The sequence below is a fragment of the Lonchura striata genome, chromosome 23 (assembly GCF_050655825.1).
Source record: "Lonchura striata isolate lonStrDom1 chromosome 23, ASM5065582v1, whole genome shotgun sequence".
NCBI lineage: Eukaryota > Metazoa > Chordata > Aves > Passeriformes > Estrildidae > Lonchura > Lonchura striata.
This window is the reverse complement of record NC_140725.1, coordinates 4633991-4661824: the sequence shown is the minus strand read 5'-3', so window position 1 is coordinate 4661824 and position 27834 is coordinate 4633991. Positions and strand designations below refer to the sequence as shown.

The 27834-nt window shown below is 55.9% G+C and overlaps 3 protein-coding genes across 16 annotated transcripts in view; 2 read left to right on the top strand and 1 right to left on the bottom strand.

Moving 5' to 3' along the window:
* Positions 1-8039: 8039 nt before the first annotated feature.
* Positions 8040-21909, top strand: LOC110484266 (interferon alpha-inducible protein 27-like protein 2A). Of its 3 annotated transcripts, none has more exons than XM_077788455.2 (5): positions 19879-19962; positions 20214-20269; positions 20760-20810; positions 21169-21330; positions 21541-21909. In XM_077788455.2, the coding sequence occupies exons 2-5, from the start codon at positions 20266-20268 to the stop codon at positions 21630-21632; spliced, it is 309 nt and encodes a 102-aa protein (XP_077644581.1). In that variant the 5' UTR covers positions 19879-19962; positions 20214-20265; the 3' UTR covers positions 21633-21909. The 3 variants fall into 3 exon arrangements, with proteins under 3 accessions (XP_077644584.1, XP_077644581.1, XP_077644582.1); XM_077788456.2 differs by lacking the exon at positions 19879-19962 and adding an exon at positions 20001-20030; XM_077788458.2 differs by lacking the exons at positions 19879-19962; positions 20214-20269 and adding an exon at positions 8040-8101.
* On the top strand, positions 10163-18257 carry LOC144247533 (uncharacterized). 5 transcript variants are annotated; one of them, XM_085559790.1, is made up of 13 exons: positions 10163-11056; positions 11714-11763; positions 12020-12079; positions 12363-12422; positions 12864-13357; positions 13631-13685; positions 13942-14001; positions 14278-14346; positions 15354-15611; positions 15958-16176; positions 17095-17145; positions 17504-17665; positions 17876-18257. In XM_085559790.1, the coding sequence occupies exons 6-13, from the start codon at positions 13682-13684 to the stop codon at positions 18001-18003; spliced, it is 951 nt and encodes a 316-aa protein (XP_085415916.1). In that variant the 5' UTR covers positions 10163-11056; positions 11714-11763; positions 12020-12079; positions 12363-12422; positions 12864-13357; positions 13631-13681; the 3' UTR covers positions 18004-18257. The 5 variants fall into 5 exon arrangements, with proteins under 5 accessions (XP_085415916.1, XP_085415917.1, XP_085415918.1 ...); XM_085559792.1 differs by lacking the exon at positions 10163-11056 and adding an exon at positions 11400-11492; XM_085559793.1 differs by lacking the exon at positions 10163-11056 and adding an exon at positions 11495-11563.
* LOC110484310 (zinc finger MYM-type protein 4) overlaps positions 18970-27834 on the bottom strand; it is a 45002-nt gene continuing 36137 nt past the window's right edge. For 7 of the 8 annotated variants that reach the window (XM_021554868.3, XM_085559787.1, XM_085559788.1 and 4 more), the window contains one exon: positions 25835-27642. In XM_021554868.3, coding sequence (XP_021410543.2) covers positions 27435-27642 — 208 coding nt within the window. In that variant the 3' untranslated portion in view covers positions 25835-27434. Of the gene's footprint in view, positions 19261-19484; positions 27643-27834 lie in introns of those variants that run through there. The other variant, XM_021554864.3, reaches the window with a different exon arrangement.

Genomic DNA, 27834 nt, shown 5'->3' with positions numbered 1-27834 from the left:
TCTGTGTCCAGGGGCTCGTAGTCACTTGCTGTGTCCGAGTGCAGCTTTGTGACAGCATGGCACAAGCTCACATCAGATTCCTGGCTCCCATTAGTATTCCCTGGCTGTGCAGCCTCTTCCCCCTCCACGTGATAACCCTCAGAGCCACCAAGCCTTTGGGAATAGGGACTGGCTCTGCACCCCAGCTTTGGGGGCACAAAGGGTGTGTGGGGCTGACAGAGGCCAGGAGACCCCCCAGGCTGAAGGTGGGAACTTCTGGCCCAAGGTAGGAGCAGGATGAGCTGTCAGCTGTAGTGCTCCAGGAGCACAGCCCTCCGCAGGTGTGTGCACAGAGCCTCCTTGGGGTTTTGGAATCCCTTCCCTGCTCTCCTCCTCCCCCAGCGTCACTGATTTTGCTGCTGGTTTGTTACCCGAGCGCCGTGAGCGTGACCTTGCTCAGGAAGGTTTCTGCATTGCTATGCTTTATGATTTCACAATTAGACACTGGCTACAAGTTGTCCACGTGTGGAAGTTAAAGGCTGAGACATCTGTCAGATGAACCAGCACCTTCACTCAGTTTTGTTTCCTTTAACATATTCAAATACTGGTGAAGATGTTTGAGGCAAATTCCAGTTTTGAAGTAGTTTGCTCTTAAATCTTTTCCACATCCTCCTGTGTAACTGGGGGTGCCCAACCTGTCTGCACTTTGGTTAATGATGTTTGGTGATTCCAGGGTTACTTGGGTCAAGACTTAAGAATTTTTTTTTTTTTTTTTTTTTTAATGCTTCTTGCAAATGGGAAGATGTTTCTTGCAAATGGGAAGGTGTTTTGGTTCTTTCTCCAGTTTCAGGTGTGGGACAAAGTCACCAAATACTTCATTTCACAGGAAAGCAAAACAGCAGCTGCCCCACACCTGGATAGCAGCACCTCCTCATGCAACAGAGGAACATTTATTAATTAGTGGACTCCTTGAAGGAGAGTGGCCACCCAACTCTTGCTGGGGCTGGCTGTGTAGGGAACACACTTTAGCACCATGGCAGCCAGGAGGGACCCGATGGCACTCGGACACAGATTTTTTGGAGAGGGGAGGAGATTCACCTTCAGAATTGCCCTTCTGTCCATGCACAGTTCACGTGGTCCATGGGATGGGCTGGAGCTCTGGGTTCACTTCCCTCAATGTCAATTAAGGACAGAGGAATCCGGATCTGCTGAGCTCCCCAGCTGCGGGCTGCCTTGGTGTGAGGGGAGAACTTGCAGCAGCCCTGGGGCAGCGCCAGAAGAGGAGAATGGGTTTTCTCACTGCCCTGAGGGCAAAGAGCTGCTCCTGCCTCCAGCAGTTTTTGGTCTGTGTCACATCCCCAGGCGGGGATCAGGGCCTCAGAGCAGCCCCAGGCTCGCAGCCTGTGAAATGGATTTTATTGCTGGAATTTCACAGCTCAGGAAACTGAGGCAGCTGTGAGGTGGCCAGGGCAGCAGCTCGAGGACTGCCCCCCACGGCTGTCCCGGTGTTTTGGTGGCTCGGCAGCCCGGGGAAGCCCCTCGGTCCCTCTGGTGCAGGGATTTGGCCGCAGGCACCAAGGCCAAGGCCAGGCGCCTGTCAGACCGTGAAGGAGCCGGGGAGGTCGGGGTTGCAGTCCTAGCTACACCACTTGCGCCTCCCTAAGCAGCACCCGGGGCTACGAAGAGTTAAAAAACCCAAAAGGCTCTTTCCGGAGCCAGAGGAGCCCGTTTTTTCCTCTCTTTGTACTCATCCTGCTGCATGTGCTGTCCTTGCTCCGACCGTGTGGATTTGGCGCTGCTCCCCAGCGCCTTTCTGTCATTAGGATTCCCTGGATTGCTGCTGCTTTTCCTTCTTCCAGCCAGGCTCTCCCTGCCAGGAGCTCCGCACCTCGCCCGGGTCCCCCGTAGCCACGAGGGGGACGCAGTCACAGTAATGGTGTGCTCCGTAAATTATCCCTGTGCCGAGGATGTGGGCACACTGCAGGGGTGCTGGTGGCTCCCTGGCAAATGGGGACACATGCTGGCGCCCCCGGCTGCGGGAGATGCCCCCGCGGCTGTTCCAGAGCCGGGCAGGAGCGCTGGTCACGGCCCTGAGAGAGGCCGGGGTTTGCAGGGGGCTCAGCTGGAGGACCGACCCTGTCCCGGCCGTGTCCCAGTGGGAGCTGGTCGCCCCACCACAGTCCCCCTGCTGCCCGCCACCAGCGCCCCTCACGTCCCTCCTGACCGGCCACAGCCCCAGCGTCACTCCCCGGGTCGCCGCTGGCCCACCGGGGGTTGTTACAGGCATTTTGGGGCGAGGGTGGCAGGCTCGGAGCAGGAGTTGCAGAGCATCCCTGTCCTGCCTCCCTCTCCCGCTGCTCCTCCTGCTGAGGCAGAGCCCCGAGGGGCATCGGGGTGATGCGGCTGCTGCGCTGGCGGCCCGCGGGCACCGTCACCCTCCGTCCATCCCTCCGTCCATCCCTCCGTCCATCCCTCCGTCCGCCCGTCGGTGCAGGCGGGGCCCCGTGCGCCGAGTGAGTCCGTCTTTCCATTGTTCAAACAATCTCTTTTCCACACGCGGTGCCAAAGGCTCCCCGCTCGCTCCCGCACGCGCCAGTATATTTAGCTGCCTCTAAGCCTCTACCTTTCCTTATATAGGAGAGGCCAAACGAATTTCTCACTCTCATTATTAATAGCCTGAGAGGAGCTCTTAGGAGGCTGCCAAAAATAGCAGGCAAACAGAGCGCACCCGGGGTGGGGAGGGTGTCGTGGCAGGCAGGGAGCCGCCGGGACCGCCGCGGGAGGGATGCCACGCTGCTGGTCCTGGCTTTTCCCTTTGGGAACTCCGCTAAGGTGTCTCCCAGCATCCTGCCCCGGGCAGGGGGTCCCCCTTGCCCTGCCAGCTCTCCGCAGGTAGGACAGGCGGGGCCCCGGGTGGGCAGAGCAGCCCTGTGCCCCCGGGCTTGGCAGCTGGGGATGCTGGAACAACCGGCCCGAGCGGGTGACCTGCGGCAACCCAGGGATCCCCATCCCCACAGGGTTCCCTGGCCATGGGAATCTCCCGTGGCTGAGGTGGTGACAGGTTTTACCCTTCTGTGCACTCCACGAGCTCCGTTTTGCCCTCGAGCTGCCCTGGGCTGCTGCTGGGCCCAGCGGTGTGTGCCGGCTCCCCCGCGATGTGGCTTTGGGAGCCCCGCCGGGCACCGGGGGTAGGTGGCAGGGCTGGCCGGCTGTCTGCGTGCTGGAGGCAGCCCTGGCGGTCTCTGTCCGGCAGGGACAGGGTTTCTCAGCAGAGATCACCCACGCAGCATCCCCAGAATTGGGCACATGTGCCGGGACACGGAGACCAGGATGGGGCGAGCGAGGAGGGAGCTTTGGGGTGCCCAGCGAGCGAGGGGTCTTCAACTGCACCCGTAGATGTTGCATCCCAGCCAGGGTCTGCCTTAAATCCCTCCCTCCTCCCTCCCTCCCTCCCTGGCGAGGAACTTCTCCCGCTGAACTGGAGGATGCTGCAAGCTCCTGCGGACGAGCCGGAGGAGTCCTGTGGCAAAGTCAAGGCGAGCAGGGAAGCAGCGTGCTTCCCGGGTGCCACCGCAGCTCGCTGCCGCCAGCCCAGCCTGCCGCGGCCGGTGTCACCTCCAGGACCGTGAGTGGCCTTGCGGGCGGGAGCTGCGGGGTCTGCGGGGGCAGCGGGGCTTTCCCCGCCGCCAAGGTTTAACCTTCAGCGAGCCCCGCTGATGCTGAGCCCGCCGGGGCCGGGGATGCTCCTGCTGCGGGGCGCCGGCAGCGGCTGGGAGTGGGCGGGGAGGGGACACCCTGGGGAGGGGGACACCGCAGCCCCCCCTGCCCGGGGCCAGCCCGGGTGGGGGCGGAGGAGCGGGGGGTGGCAGCGAGTCTCTGTGTGGCTGGAGGGACAATGGGCCCCCCCGGCAAGTCCCGGCTGCAGGGGGGTCCTGGGTGGTGAATGCTCGGGCTCTGCGGGCAGCAGCCGACCCTCCTGCCTGCGGGTGTCCCCCTGCACCGGGGACGGTCACCCCCTCCCCAGGGAGCCGAGGCGCCCTCCGCCACGCAAGGTGCCTGTGGGACAGGGTGGGAAACCCAACTTCTGGGCACCTCGGCTTCGCATTTGGAGCTCGCACGGAGGGAAGTGTGACCACCACGGCCGGGTGCACCAGAGGCATGCGCCCACCGCCCCGACACGGGCGGCAGGACGGGAGCCGGGGCGCTCCCCCAGGCCCCTGTGCCAGCGCTCCCCTTGCACCCACCTCCCTCCTGCTTGCTGGGCCTCTTGGTGTTTTATAAATCACTCAGCAGCTGCTGCAGTGGGTTTGCCGGGGGTGGATGAGCCGGGGGAAGCCGCCTGGGGGGGCAGCGCTGGATGGGAAAACTTGGAGAGGGCCCTGCGGGGCAGCGGCTGCAGAGCTCGGCCAGGGACGCGGCGCTGGCGGAGCCGGGGGAAAAAAAAAAAAAAAAAAAAAAAAAAAGACTCTTCCTTTTATAGCCAAGCTGGGGTTGTTGGGTGCCTGCGGGCGCGTGGGTGCCACTACGGCCGGCCCCGGCAGCCCCCCTGCAAAGCCGTCTGGTGCCCAAAATCCACCCTGCCCGGGCAGGAGCTGCTCCTGGTAGAGAACGCGGGGGGCTGCCCCGGCCGGGGACTCACAGCCGGTCTGCGGACATGGAGAATTCGTGCAAGAGGGGCTCCTCCACACCACAGCTCCCCGGTGGGTTTCAGCTCGGGGTCTACAGCTGCAGAATGCAGCGCTGGGGCTGGGGAGGGCTCAGGGATGCCTTCGGTGGTGGGGGGCGCGCCCAGGGCTGCAGAGAGGTTGGTGGTGATGACAGGGAACGTCTGGGCAAGAGAGGACAGTGGGGTTGAACAGGGCAGGGGCAAGGAGGGGTGGTGGGAACAGGCAGGAGGGGCCCGGGCTGGAGCTGGGGGACACGAGGTGCCCTGGATGCAGCGAGCATCCTGTGCAGCTGGGTGCAGCCCTCCAAGGTCACTGGGAGAGCCCGGCCGAGGGCTGTGGGAACCGTGCCACGGGCTGGGGCTGCGTGGGCCACTCGGGCTGGGGTGGCTCCAATATCCAGCACTGAGAGACTGCCCAAGGTCAGCCGAGGTGACTGGAGATGAACTCGGCTGCGATGTGAGAGCCCTGGCTTTGTGGTTTCATGGTGGGTGCAGCTTTTGGCTTCCACTGAAGCCTGGCAGTCCTGGCAGTCCCTGGCACCCCGGCACTGCTCCAGTAAATCCTCAGGGCAGCATGGCACTGCACTGCGGGGCCGGCAGAGCCCCAGGGCTGAAGTGGGTGCATCTCTGCAGCCTCGGGCTCAGGACACCCACTCTGATTTGGGCTGGGACAGGGGAGCTGGTCCTGCCAGACACGCTGTGCCCCAGTGCTCCTGCTGGGCTGGGGACTTGTTTTGGCTCCTGGGAGCCGTGTCTGGGATCCTCAGGGCCGGATCCCTGGGGACCAGCCATGGGGGAGCTCCTGGGGTGCTGGCAGAGCATCCTGGGGGGAGCGTGGCTGTGGTGACAGCCACAGTGGTGGTGGCCCACGGCAATGGCTGGTGTCTAGGGGGTGGCACTGAACAGTGACTTTGCTCCTGTGGGTGCTGTGAGCGGGGCCAGCGATGTGAGGCTGTACTTGCAGCCAGGGGCTCCTTACAGGAAGCCGTGGCACGTGTGGCCGCGGCTTCCAGTGCTGAGTCACGGCCACGCCGTGTCCGACCAATCCCTCACTGGGTTTTGGTGTCCCACAGCTGGACCCCCATGCACCCCTCGCTCCCCTGTCCTGAGAGGAGGCAGCCCTGGGAACTCAGGAACACTCCCTGCACCTGCCATTGTCCCTTTGCAGCTGCAGATTTTGGGCTGTGAAAGTCACTGGAGTCGAGGTGTGTCCCCTCTGTCACCCTGCCATGGCCAAGCTGTGCTGGGGGTGGGGAGTCCCCCAAAGCCCCCTCAGACTTTCAAGCCTCTGAGCTCTCAGCTGAATCCCTCCTCCCATGGGCAAAGGCAACTCCAGCCTTCCCAGTCCAGAGCTGCTGGGTGGGGAGGGTGTGGAAGTGCCTGGAGTCCTGTGCCCTTCTCCTGGCCCTGCAGATGAGATGGACAGGGGCATGGGGGTGTGGGAAGTGAGTGCCCCCCTACACTGGCTTCATGGGCACCAGCCTGAACCACTGCTCTGGCACATGGACAGGTATGGGGATGTGGAGTTTGGGGGTCGTGGGGGATGCAGGGGACAGAGTTGTTGCATCCTGACCCAGTGCAGCAGCAACAGCAGCAGCAGCAGCAGCAGGGGAACCCCTGCCAAGCCAAGAGCCAGGGCTGAAGGAGATTCCCCTGTGGAAGTGGCTCCAAGCACAGGCACCCACCTCTGCCCTCCGTCCGTGCTGGCCCATGTGGGCTCACAGGACACGGCCCTTGGCTTTGCCATCATCTGCCCGGATGTGCAGCTCCACAGTTGCCCCCACAGCCCAAACCACTGAGCCTCAGCTGCATCCCCTCACCCTCAAAGGGCATCCAAACCCCCCAAAACACCAGCCTGAGAACTCTCCAGCCACCAAGGGCCTCTGGGTCTGAGGCACACGTGGGTTGGCCATGGCCCCAAACACGAGGAGCTGTGGGGTGCCTGCAGGCACAGGGGCCATATGGACAGTGCCTCTGCCTGAGCTGCACTGGAGAGAGGCCGGTGGCACTGGGGGTGGGCAGGAGGTGCACCCCCAGAGCCCCTGCCTGGGTTTCACCACAGCCACGGGCTCCTTCCAGGATCTCCCTGGAGCTGGAGGACACATCCAGCAGAGGGACAGCCCCGTGCCCTATGCCCCCAGCCCCGTGGCACACACCTCTCCCTCCCAACCCTACATACTTCTTCATATGCCCATATGGAGCCGGCCGGTGCTATGGAATGTTAAGAAGTATGTATTTTTGGGCTGGGACCCCCACGCCGAGAACCCCCATCACCAGCAGAGTCCAGACGGCGCCTCCGGAGAGACGATGTGTTTCTGGGGCTGGTAAAAAGGAACCAGATCAACTTGCAACTGGATTTGGTCCCCTTCAACCAGCTGCAGCGGCGCATGAGCTACGGCACCCGCTGACCCTGAGCGGGCTCGGGCTGAGGAGTGGCTGCAGGGAGCAGGACCAACGGGGGATGCAGAGAGTCACTGCAAATGAGGTGGGCAGGGGCAGGGGGGTGTGGGAGGTGGCTGCCCCCCACTGCTGGCCCAGCTGCACCAACCTTCAGCCACTGCTCTGACGAACGGACAGGGACATGTGGGCTTTGGGGGTTCTGCAGGGTGCAGGGTGGCAGGGGAATGAGTTGGTGCATCCTGACCCAGTGCAGCAGCAGCAGCAGCAATGGGGGATGCAGAGAGGGGATTGGGCTGCCTTTGGAGGCTGCCCGCTGTGGAGGAGGCAGGCAGGGCGCTTCAGCTCTGCCCTCCAGACTGCTGTGGGTGCTCCTTAGAGCCGCGGAGTTTCATCGGTCCCAAACCTGCTGGGGAAAAGCCCCGTGGAGCCACAGGAGCCCTGGCACAGGCCTGAGGAGCGCCCAGCCCAGCGCGTCCTTCCCCTCAGCTCCCGCCCGAGGTGTTGGGGGGAAAGGGCTCCCTGCGGGGACACCCCCAGGGTGCGGCCCTGAGGATGGGAGAGCCCCAGCCCTGCGCTAGCAGAGGCAGCAACATCAAGAGTTAACCAGAAAGCGAAACTGAGTGAACACTTCCAGAAATTTCTTGGAAATTCAGCTGACCAGGCCCTGTTTGACCGGACGTTTCAGCCTCCAACTTTTCCTGTCAGAGCACAATAGACTCTGGTGGTGTGAGGTGACGCTGCCCACGGTGGGTATTTGGGGACAGCTCCCTTTCCCTGAGGGGGGAACGCTAACGGGGGCTTCTCATCTCATTGTGCAGGTGAAGCAGCCACCAAAATCTGGCCGGGCAGGAGCCGGGGCTGGGGGGGCTCTTCTTGTGAGGGGAGGAGGCCGGGGTCTCCTGGGCGGGAGAGGGGCAGCTGGGGGTGACCGTGCAGGGCAACAAAGCCCTGCTGACCCCAACAGCAGACTACGAAAAAAATCTTGTTCTTGCATCCCAAGGGACCGGGATTAGAGCAGACTGATCGCAGCTCTCGATCCTGCCCAGCCCACCATGGGTAAGTTGGGTGGCTCGAGGGATCGGGACACGGGACCTGCAGTGGGACAATGTGGGGGGCACAGGGAGCCTGGGGTTCGCCCCTTCTCCCCTCTCCTCCCGGGTGTCTCCAGGGCTGAAGGAGGGCGGTGCTGGGAGAGCTGCTGCTGCCAGAGGGACCCTGCCCTGCCCTGCCCTGCCTGGCACAGGGACCCGGGCTCCAGCCTGGAGGAGCTTTAGTGCCCAACTCCTGAACATTTGTTATTTTCTTTCTTCCAGTTCCTGTGACATGCTTTGCACTCTTCGTCATAGGCATTGCAATTGTAGGTAAGCACCTGCCCCACTGCTGCAGCCCTGCACATTGTTCCTCTCCTGTCACCCATGGGTGTCCCCATCCCTGCACCCCACCCTCACTCCCCGCTCTGGTCCCTGGGTGCTTTTGGGAGGGCAGTTCTGGTGCTGGTGGGAGGGGGAGATGTGGGTCACAGGGAGCTCCCTAACGCTGCTCTGTCCTCCCTGCAGCCATAGCAATGAGTCAGAACATGGATGTCTCTGTGAATGCCAATGTGGCATTTGTTGCTCCTGCACGTGTTTATCGTGGTGAGTGGGGAGGGCAGCGGGGCTGTGCTGGGTGGGAACACGGGGTTGTACCCTGGGCTTACTCTGAAGCCAAAGCAGCCCTTGAACCCATCACTGGTCTGAACCCAGCTGAAATCTGGCAAAGGGATCAATCCCAATGTGGGGGAAGAGCCAGGACCTGCTGGGTAGGAGTCAGGGCTGAGGGCATCAGGGGCTGTGCAGGGAGGTGACTGCTCTGTGGCAACAGCCCCTGTGTCCACTGGCAGCACTGGTCAGAGGTGGGAATGGAGAGCAGAAAGAGGTTGGATGTGCTCAGGGAGCAGAGCTCACTCTCTGGTGCCAACTCTCTGGTGCAGAATGAGGAGACCCTTACTGGAGAGACATTTTTGGCTGTCCCTGCCTTGAGCTTGTCTATTAGCAGGCAGCCTCGATGCTTCTGGGCCATAATAATCCTGTCTTTATAGGGAGGAGAAACTCGGCCTGCCCCCAGGCTGCTGCTGTTGCCTTGAGGATCAGAGGAACAACTCCTGAATAACATGGCAAATGAGCAGAAATGGATTTCCTTCCTTCCAAGTAGCCTGCTTCATGTCTTCCCACAGCATTAACTGGGAAGCCCCCACTGACCAGCAGCTATCCCTTTAACAGACTTGTACCGTCTTGAGCAATAAATACTTCAGAAAGCCTGAATAAAAGTGCATTGATGATATTGGTGTGTGTGGTGGTCCTTGGTGTGCATCGTGGCTCAGGTACCTGCCCCACCCCTGGTGATTTGGCGTGCTCCAGGAAGGGATTGTAGCAGCCAGTGTTTGCAGCCTTGCTCCCTGTCCCCCTGCACAGCAAGGGGCTGGCTGCCACTGAGCCTGGCAGTCCTGGCAGTCCCTGGCACCCCGGCACTGCTCCAGCAAATCCTCAGGGCAGCATGGCACTGCACTGCGGGGCCGGCAGAGCCCCAGGGCTGAAGTGGGTGCATCTCTGCAGCCTCGGGCTCAGGACACCCACTCTGATTTGGGCTGGGACAGGGGAGCTGGTCCTGCCAGACACGCTGTGCCCCAGTGCTCCTGCTGGGCTGGGGACTTGTTTTGGCTCCTGGGAGCCGTGTCTGGGATCCTCAGGGCCAGATCCCTGGGGACCAGCCATGGGGGAGCTCCTGGGGTGCTGGCAGAGCATCCTGGGGGGAGCGTGGCTTGCACCACAAGCTCTGGGGCTTTGGAGACCTGCTGTTGCTGAATGAGTGGCTTTCTTCTGCTTTTTCTTTGTGGCTTGGTGAATCTGGGGCTTTTTGAGTTTGAGGACCAATCAGTCTTGCATTTTTGCTTTGGCTGCAGCCTGCTGAACTTCTGTGCTTCTTTGCCCTGGCCCTAGGCTGCTTTTTTGTCCTTTTTGCCCTGGCTCCAGCCTGCCTTTTGCCTCTTCTTTCCTGGAGGGTTCTCACTCATCCTGCCGTCCCGTCTCCCTGTATCCCTGCCTGAGCCACCGTGGCACTGTGCGACACGTGAAAGCACGACGCGAGCCACTGCTATTGCAAAGGTAAAAAAGGGAAGTTTATTTTCTGACTCCAGAATTTATACTTTTCCAAAGCTGACAGTGGATTGGAGGGTGAACGGATTGGAGGGTGAACGTGCCACCTGTCCAACGACACTGGACAAACTCCCAGTCCATCAAATTTCTCTGCCTCTATGAAAGAGCACAAAACAATACGCTGTTTACAGAAACTCGCGTGAGAAAGTTCTCTACCAGATTGTAAACTCAGAAGGCATTAGAAAACCTTAAGAATCAGGGTGACACACTTCCTTCTGTCCCTGCCCTCCTCCGGCCCGTTCACAGTGCCGCCCAATCCCGGCTGCTCCCGTGCCCGGCTCCTGCTCCTCCTGCTGCAGCCCCACTCCGGACCCTCCCCGCGCGTCCGGCCGCCCGTCACCGCTGCACATCCTGCGTGCTGTGAGCATCCACGGCGCTGTTACTCTCTGGCTTCCTCTCTTTCTCTCTCCCCCCACTCCTTTTCCATTTTCCTTCCTGCTTTTCTGTCTTTTCTAGCACTTTATAGTAGGGTAACTTATTTTTTAGTTTGTTTTTTTGTTATCAATAAACTGTTCTCAGGTACAATGCTGTCTCGGTTGACTTAATTTTGTTCCAGACCATCTATTTCTAAAAGGATTCCTCACAGTTCCCCACAGTGGGAAGCCACAGGCTTCCTGCAGGGACAGCCCCAAGGTCCCATGTCCTGGAGAAGGGGGAGCCCCAGCCCTGCTCCAGCAGAGACAGCAACACCAAGACTTGATGAGAATGAAACTGAAACTCGGTGATTGAGCAATTTCTCAGAAATTACCTGTCGTGACATTACCTGTTGGGATCTTTCCTGCGGCACTTTGACCCTCAGAGCACAGTACACACAGGACAGGTTGGTGCTGTCGGGTGCTGTGGCCCCACGGTGGATGTTTGGGGACAGCATCTTTGTGCAGGGGGGGCAATAACAGGGGGCTGCTCACCTCACTGCACTAATGGAGAGAGGGAGATAAGACAGAATTGACTTACAGGCTGCGGGATGTGCCCGCAGAATGCCATGGCAGCATGGAGAAGCTTGTCTCTGCTGACCTTGGGAAGAAATGCCACTTGGTGAACGCCCTAAGGAGAGGAGCCTGCCGGAATCTTCCAGACACCTGAACAGCACGAGATCACCCCACAGCAGGACGTTAAGAAAGTGTTAAGAATGTTGCTGATGTGGCAACGTATGATAGGTCACTTAGTGAAAAAATACATACAAGGAAATAATGGACCTTGAAGAAGGGTATAAAACCAGCTTCTTTCTCCCATAAAATATCACAGTATCCCTGCAGGTCTGAGTCTGTGCCTCCTTTGTTTACACACCAGCAGAGCAGATGTAGCTGTGGGCCGGGCAGGAGCTTGGGTGGGGATTGAGGGGTCTCTGCTTTTATGGCGTGGCCAGGGTCACCTGGGTGGGAGCGGGCTGGTTTGGCGTGATGATGCAAGGTGGCAACAAAGCCCCGCTGACCCCACCAGCTGCCCATGGAAAAACATCTTGTTCTTGCTTCCCAAGGGGCCAGGATTAGAGCCAACTCATCACAGCTCTTGCTCCCATGACCATGGGTAAGTTGGGTGGCTTGTGGGGCGGGGGACAGGAATCCTGCAGTGGGACAGATGTGGGGGAACAGGGAGCCTGGGGTTCGCCCCTTCTGCCCTCTCCTCCCGGGAGTCTGAAGAGCTGAAGGAGGGCGGTGCTGGGAGAGCTGCTGCTGCCAGAGGGACCCTGCCCTGCCCTGCCCTGCCCGGCACAGGGACCTGGTCTCCAGCCTGGAGGAGCTTTAGTGCCCAACTCCTGCTCATCTGCCATTTTCCTCCTTAGTCTCTGATTCATGGGCCACTGCATTCCTTCTGGGATTCGCCATGGGACTTCTGCTTATAGGTGAGATGTTGGCCTGAGATGAGCAGTGCCCAGCTTCGCTTCTGTTGGTGCTGCTGAGAAGAAAGGGGCAGCTCCGACCACTGCCTGGAATTCTGCCTGCCCCACTGCTGCAGCCCTGCACACTGTTCCTCTCCTGTCACCCATGGGTGTCCCCATCCCTGCACCCCAACCCTCGCTCCCCGCTCTGCTCCCTGGGTGCTTTTGGAGGGCGGTTCTGGTGCTGGTGGGAGGGGGAGATGTGGGTCACAGGGAGCTCCCTAACGCTGCTCTGTCCTCCCTGAAGCATTGGCAAAGAAGTCTGTGCAGGTGACTGTGCATACCAAGGAAGCAAATTTTCACATTGGTGAGTGGGGAGGGCAGCTGGGCTGTGCTGGGTGGGAACACGGGGTTGTACCCTGGGCTTACTCTGAAGCCAAAGCAGCCCTTGAACCCATCACTGGTCTGAACCCAGCTGAAATCTGGCAAAGGGATCAATCCCAATATGGGGGAAGAGCCAGGACCTGCTGGGGTAGGAGTCAGGGCTGAGGGCATCAGGAGCTGTGCAGGGAGGTGACTGCTCTGTGGCAACAGCCCCTGTGTCCACTGGCAGCACTGGTCAGAGGTGGGAATGGAGAGCAGAAAGAGGCTGGATGTGCTCAGGGAGCAGAGCTCACTACAGGCCAACTCTCTGGCACAGAATGAGGAGACCCTTACTGGAGAGACAGTTTTGGCCGCCCCTGCCTCATGATTGTCCATCAGCAGGTAGCCTCAATGCTTCTGGGCCATGACAGTCCTGTCTTTATAGGGGGGAAAGAAATGCCCAAGCCTCCGAGCAGCAGCTGATGCCTTGCTGACCAGAATTAGAACTCCTGAATACCATGGCAAATGAACAGAAGCAGATTTCCTTCCTTCCAAGAAGCCTGATTTGCATCTTCCAACTGCTGGAACAAGAAAACCCCCATAGAACTGCAGCTGCCCCTTCAAATGTTTTGGATGGCCTTGAGCAATAAATAATTTAGAAAGCGTTAATAAAAGTGCATTGATGATGTGGGTGTGTGTGGTGGTGCTTGGTCTGCATCGTGGCACAGGCTCCCTGCAGGGACAACCCCAAGGTCCCATGTCCTGGAGAAGGGGGAACCCCAGCCCTGCTCCAGCAGAGACAGCAACACCAAGAGTTGATGAGAATGAAACTGAAACTCGGTGATTGAGCAATTTCTCGGAAATTACCTGTCGTGACATTACCTGTTGGGATCTTTCCTGTGGCACTTTGACCCTCAGAGCACAGTACACACAGGACAGGTTGGTGCTGTGGTCCCACAGTGGGTGTTTGGGGACAGCATCTTTTCTCTGGGGGGCAATAATGGGGGCTGCTCATCTCGCTGTATCACTGGAGCAACCACCATGCCCTGGGCTGGGCAGGAGCCTGGGCAGTGTCTGCGGGTTCTGTGCTTGTGTGGGGAACTGGGGGCTCCTGGGTGGGATGGGCGTGGATGAGCACGATTGTACAGGGCACCAAAGCCCGGCCAGCCCCACCCAGCTCACGGAAATACGTCTTGTTCTTGCTTCTCGAAGGCCCAGGCTCACAGAGGACCCAGTGCAGCCCCTGCTCCTGCCCAGCCCACCATGGGTAAGTTGGGTGGCTCGAGGGGTCTGGGACACGGGACCTGCAGTGGGACAATGTGGGGAGCACAGGGAGCCTGGGGTTCGCCCCTTCTCCCCTCTCCTCCCGGGTGTCTCCAGGGCTGAAGGAGGGCGGTGCTGGGGGAGCTGCTGCTGCCAGAGGGGCCCTGCCCTGCCCTGCCCTGCCTGGCACAGGGACCCGGGCTCCAGCCTGGAGGAGCTTTAGTGCCCAACTCCTGCTCATCTGCCATTTTCCTTCTTAGACTTTCTTCTACTTGCCGCTGCATTCCTCGTTGGAATCCTCATTAGACCTGCACTTGTAGGTGAGAGTCTGGCACGAACAGTGCTCAGCTTTGCTGGTTGTGCTGCTGAGAAGAAAGGGGCAGCTCTGGCTGCTGCCTGGAATTCTGCCTGCCCCACTGCTGCAGCTCTGCACACTGTTCCTCTCCTGTCACCCATGGGTGTCCCCATCCCTGCACCCCAACCCTCACTCCCTGCTCTGGTCCCTGGGTGCTTTTGGGAGGGCAGTTCTGGTGCTGGTGGGAGGGGGAGATGTGGGTCACAGGGAGCTCCCTAATGCTGCTCTGTCCTCCCTGCAGCATTGGCAAGAGGTGAGACCATCAACTTCTCTATGAATTTCAAGTATTTTGGTTTCAGACTCAGAATTGGTGAGTGGGAGGGCAGCTGGGCTGGGCTGTGCTGGGTGGGAACACGGGGTTGTACCCTGGGCTTACTCTGAAGCCAAAGCAGCCCTTGAACCCATCACTGGTCTGAAAGTGCCAAACTGTGGGAAAGGGATCAAAACCACTGTGGGAGAAGAGCCAGGACCTGCTGGGTAGGAATTAGGGCTGAGGGCATCGGGGGCTGTGCAGGGAGGTGACTGCTCTGTGGCAACAGCCCCTGTGTCCACTGGCAGCACTGGTCAGAGGTGGGAATGGAGAGCAGAAAGAGGTTGGATGTGCTCAGGGAGCAGAGCTCACTGCAGGCCAACCCTCTGGCACAGTCTGGGGACACCCTTACTGGGATGCAGCCTTCTGGGTGCCCGCACAGCCAAAACCTCTGAGCCTCAGCTGTATCCTGGAGCATCCCATCACTTACAAAGGGCAGCCACTCCCCAAAACACCAGTCTGAGCATCCTCCAGCCACTGAGGGGCTGTGTGTCTGAGGCACACGTGGGTTGGCCATGGCTCCAAACACAAGGAGCTGTGGGGTGGCTGCAGGTTTATTTTACCCTTTCACTCTCTCCCTTGTCCCAGTGGGGGTGGAGGGGTGGGGGTGATGAGGTGCTTGGGGCCGGCTGGAGTTAAGCTACAACAGTCACACATGGCCCAGGTTTGGCTGCCATGCCGTGACCCCCGGTACACACCGGGACCCCTGTTGCTCTCCAGTAAGAAAGTGGCACAGACTCTGAGTAGGCTGGTTTGCACAACAGCAGCTTTAATATGGAAAGACTCTTCTCTTTTATAGACCGTTCTGATACATTCTTCCTAACTGACTAATTAACAAAAACCCCTTTCTCACAAACAATCCTTGAGAAGAACAGAAAAACAGAGTAGGAAAACACCACCTGCAGGTTGTTTATAATAACATGTTATTATTGTTTTTCTACAACTCCCTAAAACATCTCACAAGTCCACTGTGGAAAGCTAACCTCCTTTTCTTGCTCTCTGACCAGGCTGTCGCACCCACAGACCCTCACAGTTGTCTGCCATGAACCCACACTCTGGAACCCCCCTGGTACCGCAGCTGGGACCCCCACCTCTGTCCCGTGCCCTCCTTGCTGTATCGGACCCCCCAAATATAGACTCACACTCAGCCCCCTGCCTCCTTCCTGGGCATGACTGGGACAGGGCAGCCCCAGGGCGAGCATCGGGACCGTTCCAGTCCATCGGGCACCGCGAGACCAATCCAGTGCTCCGGGCAGTGCGGGCAGGTGAGCAATGCTGCGGGCAGGTGGGCAGCATGGGCAGTGCTGCTCCATTCCCTCTTCCATCTCCCCTGTCCTCTTCGTTTTCCTCTTTCTCTTCCTCTTCTCCCTCTTTCCCTCCTGCCTTTTTCCCTCTTAGCTGTGAGACACAAAGGAGCTGCCACTGGAGCAGTGGCCTGAGCAGGTAAAGGTCTGGCAGTTGGGTTCACTGCCAGGCTGGGGGCTGCGAGTGCTGGGGCCTGAGAGACTCAGGGTGCTGCTGTGAGGGAGGGACAGCACTGGCCTGGCGCTGCAGGTTTCTCTCTTGATGCCAAAATTGGGCTGACATCTATCCTGCTGTCACGCGCTCCAGGAGACTCTGCCAAGATGCCCAAGAGGAAGCCAGCTCCAGAGGAGAAACCCAAGGCGGCGATAATTATATATGAGAAATCTAGGGAGGAGACAGCTCCTGGTGATGAGCCCAAGAAGGAGACAAATTCAGATGAGGAATCCAGGCATGGGACAAATCATGGTGACGAACTCAATGATGGGGATAATCCTGAAGATGATCCCAAGGATGGAGATAATCCAGGTAAAGTGCAGGGGAAGTGTGGGTCAGACATCAGGAAAAAATTCTTCACTGAAAGACTGATTGGGCACTGGAATTGTCTGCCCATGGAGGTGATGGGGTCACCATCCCTGGACATGTTTAAAAAGACACTGAACGTGGCACTCAGTGCCATGGTTTAGTTGATGAGGGAGTGTTGGGTCATAGGTTAGACTTCATGTCAAAGGTCTTTTCCAACCTAGTTCATTCTGTGATTCTTTGTGACTTCCCAAGAGAAGGCAAGCAGATGCCTGATCCCAAGATCTCTGCCAGACAGCCTGGTAGGCACTGGGAAACCCACTGGCCACCCTCTGGAGGGCTGGGGATGTGCTGGAGCAATGGGTGCCCCAAAAGCAGAAGTGCATTGCAGGTGGGGCTGTAGTGGTGGGGGCTGTGCAGTCGGGGCCTGCGAAGTTCCCTGGGATTTGCTGTGCTCCAGGAAGGGATTCCTGTGGGCAGTGTCACCAGCCCTGCTCCTTGTGCCCCTGCTCAGGAAGGGGCTGGCAAGTCAGTGGGCGAGTTTGTTATGTTGTTATGAGCTCTGCTTGATTCATCTTGTGCTGGTGGAAGGTGATGGACTGGACTGACACGTGCCATGTGTCCCGTGCTGTTCTGGGTTGTTGGGTGCAGTGGGTAGGGCAGGTCAGGGTGGGTAGGCACTCCAGGGTTTGCCCCTTCTCCCTTTTTCCCCCAGCCTGGGGGGGCAGTGGGACCCGCCCCACCAGTGGCCACTTCCCTGGGGTCTTCAGGGTCCAGAGGCAGATGAAGGCAGGGGGAGGCTGGAGGAGCTGCTGCTTGCTCTGGGATCCTGCTCTGCCTAGCACAGAGCGCTCAGCACTACTCAGGGGAGCTTTGCTGTCCATGCTCATGTCCTTCCTGCCCTCCTGCCATTTTTTTCCTCAGGGAATAATAGGAATGCCATTGGAGCTGTCATTGGAGCCACAGTGGGAGCAGGTGAGGGTCTGACACTGGATGAACGGCTTGGGTTCACTGCTTGGTCCCAGCCTCACCTGGTCCTGGGGACTGGGCTGGGCTGGGGGCTGCAAGTACCAGGGCTGGCGTGAATTGGGGTGCAGGAGGGAGGAGGAGGAGGGGCAGCTCTGGCCACTGTCTGGAATTCTGCCTGCCCCACTGCTGCCGCCCTGCACATTGTTCCTCTCCTGTCACCCATGGGTGTCCCCATCCCTGCACCCCCAGCCCTCACTCCCCGCTCTGGTCCCTGGGTGCTTTTGGGAGGGCGGTTCTGGTGCTGGTGTGAGGGGGAGATGTGGGTCACAGGGAGCTCCCTAACGCTGCTCTGTCCTCCCTGCAGGAGTGGCACTGGTTGGCCTCCCGGTGTGCATTGGTGCTCTGGGGTTCACAGGGGCTGGCATCGCCGCTGGCTCCGTGGCTGCCAAGATGATGTCGGCAGCTGCCATCGCCAACGGCGGCGGAGTGGCCGCCGGCAGCGCCGTGGCCGTGCTGCAGTCGATCGGTGAGTGGGGAGGGCAGGGGAGCTGGGCTTCATCCCCAGGGCAGGGAGCACGGGCTGGCTCTAGAGGCAAAGCAGCCCTTTAACTCCTCCCTGGGCTCTCTGGGCTCTCCCTGACCGGGGGGAGTTCTTGGCTGGCTGTGCCCAGTGCTCAGTCCCTCAGCAGAGAGCCTCAATGATCCTGGGAGTTCACATCTTGATTTGTCTTTGCAGGAGCTGCAGGTCTCTCTCTTGGTGCCAAAGTTGGGCTGACTTCTGTCCTAAGCTCAGCTGGTGCAGCAAGTGGTGCCTGGTTGTCCAAGCTGAAGAAACATCCATGTGACAAACCCAAAAAAGGATAAAAATCCAGGTGATAAACAAAAAAAAAAACAAACCCAAAAACCTGGGTGGTAAATATGGATGATAAATAGGAGGAGACAACTCCAGACAAGAGAAGCCAAGCAGATGCCTGATCCCAAGGTGTTGCCTTGCGCAATGTCAGCTGATGGAAAACCCCCACAGAGCCCTCAGGGCTTTGCCTCCCCTTTTAAGAGCTTTGGATTCCTGTGAGCAGCGATTTCCCTGAAGCCAATAAATGTGCTTTGCTTGCAGCAGAGATGGCGTTTCTGTGTGGCTGCAGCTCTTGGGTGATGGTGGCATTAGAGGTGACAGAGCACAGGGGACGTTCAGTCCCCAGGACTGACCTGCTGATGGTGCCCCCAGTTCCCCTGCACCCAGTTTGGGGAACCAGGTTTATAGCACCTTTCACCATGGACCTGCAAAGCACCCTGTGGAAATCTGCCTTCAAATGCCCAACTGAGGTGCTTGGTGTGTGTCATGGCTCAGGTACCAGCCCCACACCTGGGGATTTGCTGTGCTCCAGGAAGAGATTGCAGCAGGCAGTGTTTCCAGCACAGCAGAAGCAGCAGTGGGACCCTTGCCAAGCCAAGACCCGGGGCCGAGGAGGATTCCCCTGTGGAAGTGGCTCCAAGCACAGGCACCCACCTCTGCCCTCCGTCCGTGCTGGCCCGTGTGGGCTCACAGGACACGGCACTTGGCTGTGCCCTCTTCTCCTCACAGTTGCCCCCACAGCCCAAACCACTGAGCCTCAGCTGCATCCCTTCACCCTCAAAGGGCATCCAAACCCCCCAAAACACCAGCCTGAGAACTCTCCAGCCATCGAGGGCCTCTGGGTCTGAGGCACACGTGGGTTGGTAGCGGCACTGCCTCGCCCTCCAAGCACATGGAGAAGGTGCCCCCAGAGCCCCTGCCCAGTCTCGGGTTTCACCGTGGGTGTTATAAGTTGAGGCGAATAATTTGATTCAGCCTTTTAAGATCAATTAATAATTTTATTAATTACAGCAAGCGATAGCAAGCAAAACAGCGCTGGGTTCAGCTGGGAGCCTGGCTCCGCCAAAAGCTGACAACCTTTCCTTCTCTTCAGTCCCTTTTTATCTTGCATGAGTGGGGGTGGTGAGTTTCGTTCCACCGTGGTTATCAGTCCCAAAAACAAAGGATTTCACAAGTGGGGTGGTATGTCTCCTTCTACTTCGGTTTATCAGTTTTCAGCAACAATGGGTTTCCACTGCGGTTATCAGTTCCAGCCAGTCCTGCAAAATCTTTTACAATCTTTGTTTGTAGTTACCAGTCAAGCTTGCAAATTCCATGTCCCGACTTCCCCCCCTTTTATCCTAATTTCATACTTTTGATGAACAAACAAGTCAATGCAGTTTCTCACAGTGGGCACGGGCTCCTTCCAGGATCTCCCTGGAGCAGAGGGACAGCCCTGTGCCCCGTGCCCCCAGCCCTGCCATGCCTGTCTCTCCCTTCCAACCCTACATACTTCTTCATATGCCCATATGGAGCCGGCCGGTGCTATGGAATGTTAAGAAGTATGTATTTTTCGGGCTCTGCTCTCCAGACTGCTGTGGGTGCTCCTTAGAGCCGCGGAGTTTCATCGGTCCGAAACCTGCTGGGGAAAAGCCCCGTGGAGCCACAGGAGCCCTGGCACAGGCCTGGGGAGCGCCCAGCCCAGCGCGTCCTTCCCCTCAGCTCCCGCCCGAGGTGTTGGGGGGAAAGGGCTCCCTGCGGGGACACCCCCAGGGTGCGGCCCTGAGGATGGGAGAGCCCCAGCCCTGCGCTAGCAGAGGCAGCAACATCAAGAGTTAACCAGAAAGCGAAACTGAGAAAGCGGCTTCAGAAATTTCTCGGAAATCAGCTGATCGGCCACACCCCATAGCTCGATCTTTACTGCCGCCCTCCGTTCCTGAGAGCACAACAAACTCACCAGAGCTTGGTGGTGTGAGGTGCCGCTGCCCACGGTGGGTATTTGGAGCTCCCTTTCCCTGAGGGGGGAACACTAACGGGGGCTTCTCATCTCACTGCGCAGGTGAAGCAGCCACCAAAATCTGGCCGGGCAGGAGCCGGGGCTGGGGGGGCTCTTCTTGTGAGGGGAGGAGGCCGGGGTCTTCTGGGTGGGAGAGGGGCGGCTGGGGGTGACCGTGCAGGGCAACAAAGCCCTGCTGACCCCACCAGCAGACTACGAAAAAATATCTTGTTCTTGCATCCCAAGGGACCGGGATTAGAGCAGACTGATCGCAGCTCTCGCTCCTGCCCAGCCCACCATGGGTAAGTTGGGTGGCTCGATGGGTCGGGACACGGGACCTGCAGTGGGACAATGTGGGGGGCACAGGGAGCCTGGGGTTCGCCCCTTCTCCCCTCTCCTCCCGGGTGTCTCCAGGGCTGAAGGAGAGCGGTGCTGGGGGAGCTGCTGCTGCCAGAGGGACCCTGCCCTGCCCTGCCCTGCCTGGCACAGGGACCTGGGCTCCAGGGCTTGGTGGGTGCAGTGGGTAGGGCAGGTCAGGGTGGGTAGGCACTCCAGGGTTTGCCCCTTCTCCCTTTTCCCCCAGCCTGGGGGGGCAGTGGGACCCACCCCACCAGTGGCCACTTCCCTGGGGTCTTCAGGGTCCAGAGGCAGATGAAGGCAGGGGGAGGCTGGAGGAGCTGCTGCTTGCTCTGGGATCCTGCTCTGCCTAGCACAGAGCGCTCAGCACTACTCAGGGGAGCTTTGCTGTCCATGCTCATGTCCTTCCTGCCCTCCTGCCATTTTCTTTCTCAGGGATCTTTGAGATTGTCATTGGAGGTGTCACTGGAGCCGCAGTGGGAGCAGGTGAGGGTCTGACACTGGATGAACAGCTTGGGTTCACTGCTTGGTCCCAGCCTCACCTGGTCCTGGGGACTGGGCTGGGCTGGGGGCTGCAAGTACCAGGGCTGGGGTGAATTGGGGTGCAGGAGGGAGGAGGAGGAGGGGCAGCTCTGGCCACTGTCTGGAATTCTGCCTGCCCCACTGCTGCCGCCCTGCACACTGTTTCTCTCCTGTCACCCATGGGTGTCCCCATCCCTGCACCCCCAGCCCTCACTCCCCGCTCTGGTCCCTGGGTGCTTTTGGGAGGGCAGTTCTGGTGCTGGTGCGAGGGGGAGATGTGGGTCACAGGGAGCTCCCTAACGCTGCTCTGTCCTCCCTGCAGGAGTGGCACTGGTTGGCCTCCCGGTGTGCATTGGTGCTCTGGGGTTCACAGGGGCTGGCATCGCCGCTGGCTCCGTGGCTGCCAAGATGATGTCGGCAGCTGCCATCGCCAACGGCGGCGGAGTGGCCGCCGGCAGCCTCGTGGCCTTGCTGCAGTCGATCGGTGAGTGGGGAGGGCAGGGGAGCTGGGCTTCATCCCCAGGGCAGGGAGCACGGGCTGGCTCTAGAGGCAAAGCAGCCCTTTAACTCCTCCCTGGGCTCTCTGAGCTCTCCCTGCCCAGGGGGAGTTCTTGGCTGTCTGTGCCCAGTGCTCAGTCCCTCAGCACAGAGCCTCAATGATCCTGGGAGTTCACATCTTGATTTGTCTTTGCAGGAGCTGCAGGCCTCTCTCTTGTTGTCAAAGTTGGGCTGACTTCTGTCCTAAGCTCAGTTGGTGCAGCAAGTGGTGCCTTGCTGTCCATGTGAAAGAAACCCTCCAAGTGACAAACTAAAGAAAGGATAAAAATCCAGGTGATAAACCCAAAAAACCCCTGGGTGATATGGGTGATAAATATGAGGAGGAGACAAATCCAGACAAGAGAAGCCAAGCAGGTGCCTGATCCCAAGGTGTTGCCTTGCGCAATGTCAGATGCTGGAAAACCCCCGCAGACCCCTCAGGGCTTTGCCTCCCCTTTTAAAAGCTTTGGATTCTTGTGAGCAGCGATTTCCCTGAAGCCAATAAATGTGCTTTGCTTGCAGCAGAGATGGCGTTTCTGTGTGGCTGCAGCTCTTGGGTGATGGTGGCATTAGAGGTGACAGAGCACAGGGGACGTTCAGTCCCCAGGACTGACCTGCTGATGGTGCCCCCAGTTCCCCTGCACCCAGTTTGGGGCAGGTGAGTAGTCACAGCCCATGCCAGAGGAACAAAACCCAGTGTGAGCGGGAACACCAGGTGGGAATCATCAAGTGTTGCTGTGCAGGTGATCAGCTGCAATTTTAACACTGGCTTAGCAACTAGTGAGCCCTTCCCTTATGAAATCTGTGAGATTCTGCTTTTAAACTGTGTACTGGTTTGTAAACTGGTTTTAGATTCCAACATCATAGAGGAAAGGAGGAGGGATGCACTCTTTTATTAAGGTTAAAGGTTTTTAATCACTTTTCCGGAGTACAGATACGATTGAAACAAAAACTCTTTTTGAGGGTCTCAAGAATTCACTTATGAATACCATACATCGAACTCTATAAATTCTTGTATTAGAAAATGTCTGTTTAATAGAGGTTATGTTGCACTGGTGACCTAGTTACATCTTCTGACGTAACACTTTGCAGTTTTATAGCACCTTTCACCACAGGGCTGCAAATTCTGCCTCATAATGCCCAAACGAGGTAGGAAAGTCTGGCCAATTTACAGAGGGTACAGCCAAGGTACAGACTGGAAGGGACAAGACATGAGGTGTCATGGATCCTCAGCAGTGACAGGGAGTGTGTGCTGGAGCCGGTGATGCTGGCTTAGCTGGGGAGAAAGTTCAGGTGCCATCACCCTCACCCTTCTCTCCAAAGCTGCAGCCTGGCTCCCAGCAGGTCAAAAAGACCTTTGCAAATTGTTCTGGCTGTTTGTGCCATAAATATGCAAAAGAGAGAATAAAAAGTCCAGCACTCAGAGGCCCAAGCCCCTCTGTTGACATATCCAAAGGCTGACTAAGAATCAACACAACAAAGCTGAGATGTGTGGCTTGTGCTGCCCACATCCACTTGGATCTTCCATGATTAAAATTATGTTATTTGGATTCATTTTAAGATTTTTGGTGTAAAGCTCTATCTAACTTCACTGTTTCATTGTCATAAATTCTCTTCTCCCCCTGGCAGGTGAATGTCAGGTATCCCAGGTCTTGTTTCTTTAATAAAAGCTGAATGCCTACTGAAAATCCATCAGCTTAGGCAATGTGATGTCCAGTGGACATTTCAATTCTGTGGCTAGAGGAATCCAAGATGGCCAAGTTCTTTTGAGCCTTTATAACTTTAAAAACCATTCTGCATCTGTGTGACACTCCTTGGAGCACAGCCAGCACTGGTGCTAGTGGCTGAGGACCAAAGACCTCTTCTGTGAGATATCTGGAATATAAAACCATGAATCTTAGGGACTTAATATTTATATAAGTGTTTTGCCATGCACCATCAATTACTGGCTCCCCAAAGCACAATTCCCAGCATCTTGCAATAGCTCTTCTGCCACTTGCTCTTCCTGGCATGTCCAAACATTTTCCCTCTGAAAGCACAACAGAAAACTTCTGGAATGCTCCTTGTGATTGTGGTGGGGAAACTGAAGATAAAAATGAAAGTTCTTACAGCCCTGCTGCTGGAAGGAGTTGGTGCCAGTGGTCACACTGAGTGATTTTTTTTTTCCTTAATTTTAAAAAATCCACCTAAAAAAGGGCTGGGGTCAACTTCCTAACAAACACAGTAATATTGTGCAAAAGCACCATTTCCAAACCAATTATTTCCTACTGGGGAAGATGCAAAGGCAGAGTCAGACCTACGTGCCCAGCTCTGTGGTGCTGGACCAAAGGGATTTCCCTGTAAGGCAAAGGAAGGGATCCAGTGGGGACTCCACTGTCACATCACCCATTGCAGGTGAGAAGCTCTGGCAACACGAGACAAGACCTGCAGCTCTCAAAGGCACAACAGCCATTTCAGTGCTCCCAAAACTCTTTCTAGCCTTTCTCCTCAGCAATGGTCCCTGATTTTTACATACTTTTGGTGCTCATACACAGGTAAAGGAAAAAAAAACAACCTAACAGTTAATGCTTGGGAGCTCAAGGGATCAAAACTTATTTCTTACATATCATGTTAGAAATACTACAGGGGGAAGTACTGCTAGGGAGCAGCTTTTTATGAGAGCAGCAAATCTTTGTTTTGTCTCTGGAAAGTTTAAAAAGGACAATAGGTCAAGGTAGAGTGGGGAGGAACCTGTTGTGCTGAGGGGAGCAAAGTTCCAGCCATGCCAGAGTTAAGAGCACAGTAAGCAATGGGTGCACGAGTATTTGTTCTGGGTTCTTTGGTTGCTAAGGCAACAGTGAAATTGCTGCTCAGGGGACTGGGGAGTTACTGAGATTGTCACCAAAAACCCAGTGACTTTATTGCACATTCCTCTGAGTCACCTCTGTGAGCCCTGGCACTGAAGCAGCAGCACAGCTGGGGACACCTGACTTTGCTGCTGTTTAAATTCTCCGAGGAGTTGGAAGCTATTCCAGAGAAATCCTGGGATTTTTTTAGTAATAGTTGGCAGAGTAATTCCCAAGGTAATTTAACTTCCTTTTGCACCTAGTTCTGTGGCTTTCCCTTCTTTAGTGAACTGAGGCCAGGATGGAGCAGCAGCTCTGCACTGAGCACCTCCTGCACTGGGAGCTGCTGGAACCCTGCTAGCAGGAAGCTTTTTTCCTTTTTTCTTTCTCACACCCATCTTTATTGCTTCTCTGCCCACACTGAAACTACAGTTTAAGAAAAGACCGGATGTGGCACTCAGTGCCGTGGTCTGGTTGACAAACTGGTATTAGGTCTCAGAATGGATTTGATGATCTCAAAGGTCTTTTCCAGCCCAGTTAAATATAGGATTCAACAGGACACAGCATGATTTTTTTTTTTTTTTTTTTTGTTTAAAAGAATATTTCAATAAATTGTGTGCTCAGCAGTCAGAAATGTTGATTACAAACAAGTTTGTGTTCAGGACTTTGAACCTGTGTGTATAATTTGTATATACTTCAATCCTTCAAGGTAATCCTTCTTGTGTTATCAGTGTGGACTTGAGTTCAAGCTGACAAAAATCCCTCAAGAGCCAAAAACATTCCAGGCAGACCCTGGGAAAAGCAGACCATTGCCAAAGGGCCTCCAAGCAGGTGTGAATTAGAAACTAAAGCTACTTACTGTGTTCATTATTACCATGGAACAGCAATGAAATGTTTGTCATGTCACAGCCACAGCACCAAAGGAGTCTACACAATGTTTAACAAATCTGCTCTCAGCCAGTGAAAGTTAAAGTGATTTCACTTGCCTTGCTGAGACAATCTGAAAAGTGAGTATCTTTCATTCTAAGTGCCTGCAAAAAATTGACCTCAATGAAAGTGTTCCCAAACAAGAAACACTGAGGATGTTCAGAGGAAGAAAAGTGTTTCTCATAAGGTACAAATACCCTATGCTATTCTGTGGGAATATTTGTTTACTGCTATTAAGGAACACTCAATTTTGGGATTATTTTTCACACCATCCCCATCCTGCCCTCCCCACAGCCTGTCCTCACTGCTGCCTTGCTCACTCCCAGGGGGGTCAGGGAAGGAGGAAAAACCCCCAGCAGCTGCCCAGGAGACACAGGAATTCCTGGAGCCTCCCCTGTGCTACGGCCACCGAGGCTCTGGGCACACCTGTGAGCAGCAGACACACCTCAGACATTATTAATCCCCTACAAATTGACCTTTCCAGCATGATTTTGTTTTCCCTGAACCTTCCCAATCCAATCCACTCTGCCTGCAATTTCACTATTCCCTGTAACAATGGGGAGGGGCAGGTTGGTGTTCACGGAGCAAGAATTGAGCCTGCAGAAGCATCCCTGTGCTGAGGAGTGGCCAAAGCAGCTCCCCTGGGAATGCCAGGCCATGGAGAAAGCACAACATTTGCTCAGAAATGACAGACACAGATGGGCTTTGGTCAGACAGAATCAGGGGCAGGTTTTACTTTTCACATAATTTTCTGTATTAAAAAATACATCAGTGAAATCTGTTACAGGCAGGGACAGGACTACCAAGTACACAACGTCAATAGACTACTTTCTGATTTTATTTTTGTTAAATTACTTTTGTAACTGCTAAAAAAATAATAATAATAAAAAAAACAACCAACCAAAACAAAACAAAAAACCTGAAATATTATTCAAGGCTGTTGATTTTCATCTCTTGAAATTTTAGTGACAAAATCAAATATCAGACCCTTGTTACAGAAGATGGATAACTGACCAGAGCTAGATAAAAAACAATACAATTCTCCTCTTCAAAAATAGCTTGGGTTTCCAATGAATTTGTGACCACTGGTCATCAGAAACACACACCTAGAGCTTGAGAAAACAGAGATACAGACTGTATCTGATAATGTCCTGTCCTCTAAACACCACATGGGAACTTTTCTCTTCCAAAAGACTCAGTAACAGCCAAGCCTTAAAAAAAAAAAAAAATCGCTCTCAATTTCCAACACTATGACTAAATCTCTTTGGGTGGGGTGGGATAAAAACACACATGGTCATTTTCTACCACAGTTCTGTTGTCAGAAGTAATACTGCATCCTTTGTACAACACTGCCCATGTTGCAAAGGTGGAAAGTGAAAGAGTGTGTGTGTATTCCTGCTTGAAATGATAAAGCCCTCTCTAGATTTGCTTTAAAAATAACCAAAACCATAGGAGTAGGGAAAGAGGAGAAAGGAAAGCTGCCTTAAGGGAAATAAACTTTCCGTGCACCACAGTATTTGCTGGGTTATATGGACAGATTGCAGAGTTACTGGGCTGAGAAAGGAATTCTGCACAGAGCCCAGGACATCCCCTCCTGGACATTCCCCAAAGGTCACTCGGAAGTTTGACCTACAGCACCTCTTCCAACACAGCCAGAGCTGGAGCGAGCCCGGAGCGGGAGCTGGAGTCCGGCCTCGTGTGACCAGTGAACAGCAGCCAGAGTTGTCCATTGGGATGGCCAGTGGCTCCTGCCTTCCTAACATTTGATCCCAGTTTCCAAAAAAAAATAAGATAAAAGTGTACGTGTAGGTGTATTTATAACGGAAGGTGTCTGTTTGTCTAAACCTCACCCCTTTCTCTCGTATCCTCTGGAAGAGCTCAAGGATCTCCACGTGTTCCTTGGTAGCAAGGGCTACCAGCCAGCAGGCTGGGAAGTCACCTGAGCCACAATCTAGCTCTGCATGCCCACCAGTGTGAGGGTAGATTTTACACAACCATTTTCCTTAAAAATATCTCACAACTTTTAAAAATCCTAAACAGATAAAGGATTTATGCACCAATCCAATGGGTGAGTTCCACTTGGATTTGTTCTGAGCATTGATCGGTGCCGCAGGACGTTGGGATTTGCAGCTTACACAGCTTGCTTCCTTCCAGTTCCAGTTTGTACATCCACTGTGGTACAAAATCTGCCTGTAGGTGACGTTATCTTGGCTTATTTGATAAACATTTTCCAAAGGCTTGGACGTATTCACATTTTGGTGCTTCTGATGTGTATTCAAATGAAAATACCCCACTGCAGTTAGTCTGATAACTCAATATCAGAGTCCTCTGATTTGACTTTGGCAAGTTCTTCGTGTACCTCCCTCACCATAAGAATCCTTGTTAACATGATGTCCAAGGTTCCTGGGTCTATTGGCAATGTGGAATACCATATGGGGCTGTTGGGAACACAGGAGCGTTCGGGCTGCAGGTAGAACACATCACTCCTCTGCTTCACGCTTTCAGAACTGCCAACACAAAGGAAACAAGGTTTAGGAACATCGGGCTGCATTTACAATCTTACCAAAAGTTTAAGAGAGAGTCAGCAAAGAAATCAAAGTTACATTGGCATGGCAACACTGTCTCCCTCTTCCTAGCAGGGAACAGTTAAGTTGTTTCTAGGTCACGCAGCATTAGTTGCTTATAAAGAAACAAAGAAA

What these genes read in the sequence shown, in the direction of transcription:
- LOC110484266 (XM_077788458.2), top strand. An exon ending in TGGAGCCGCAGTGGGAGCAG is followed by an intron (nt 20,811 to 21,168) that starts GTGAGGGTCTGA and finishes TCCTCCCTGCAG; the next exon opens with GAGTGGCACTGGTTGGCCTC. An exon ending in GGCCTTGCTGCAGTCGATCG is followed by an intron (nt 21,331 to 21,540) that starts GTGAGTGGGGAG and finishes TTGTCTTTGCAG; the next exon opens with GAGCTGCAGGCCTCTCTCTT.
- LOC144247533 (XM_085559791.1), top strand. An exon ending in TGGTTTCAGACTCAGAATTG is followed by an intron (nt 14,347 to 15,353) that starts GTGAGTGGGAGG and finishes CTCTCTGACCAG; the next exon opens with GCTGTCGCACCCACAGACCC. An exon ending in CAAGGATGGAGATAATCCAG is followed by an intron (nt 16,177 to 17,094) that starts GTAAAGTGCAGG and finishes TTTTTTCCTCAG; the next exon opens with GGAATAATAGGAATGCCATT.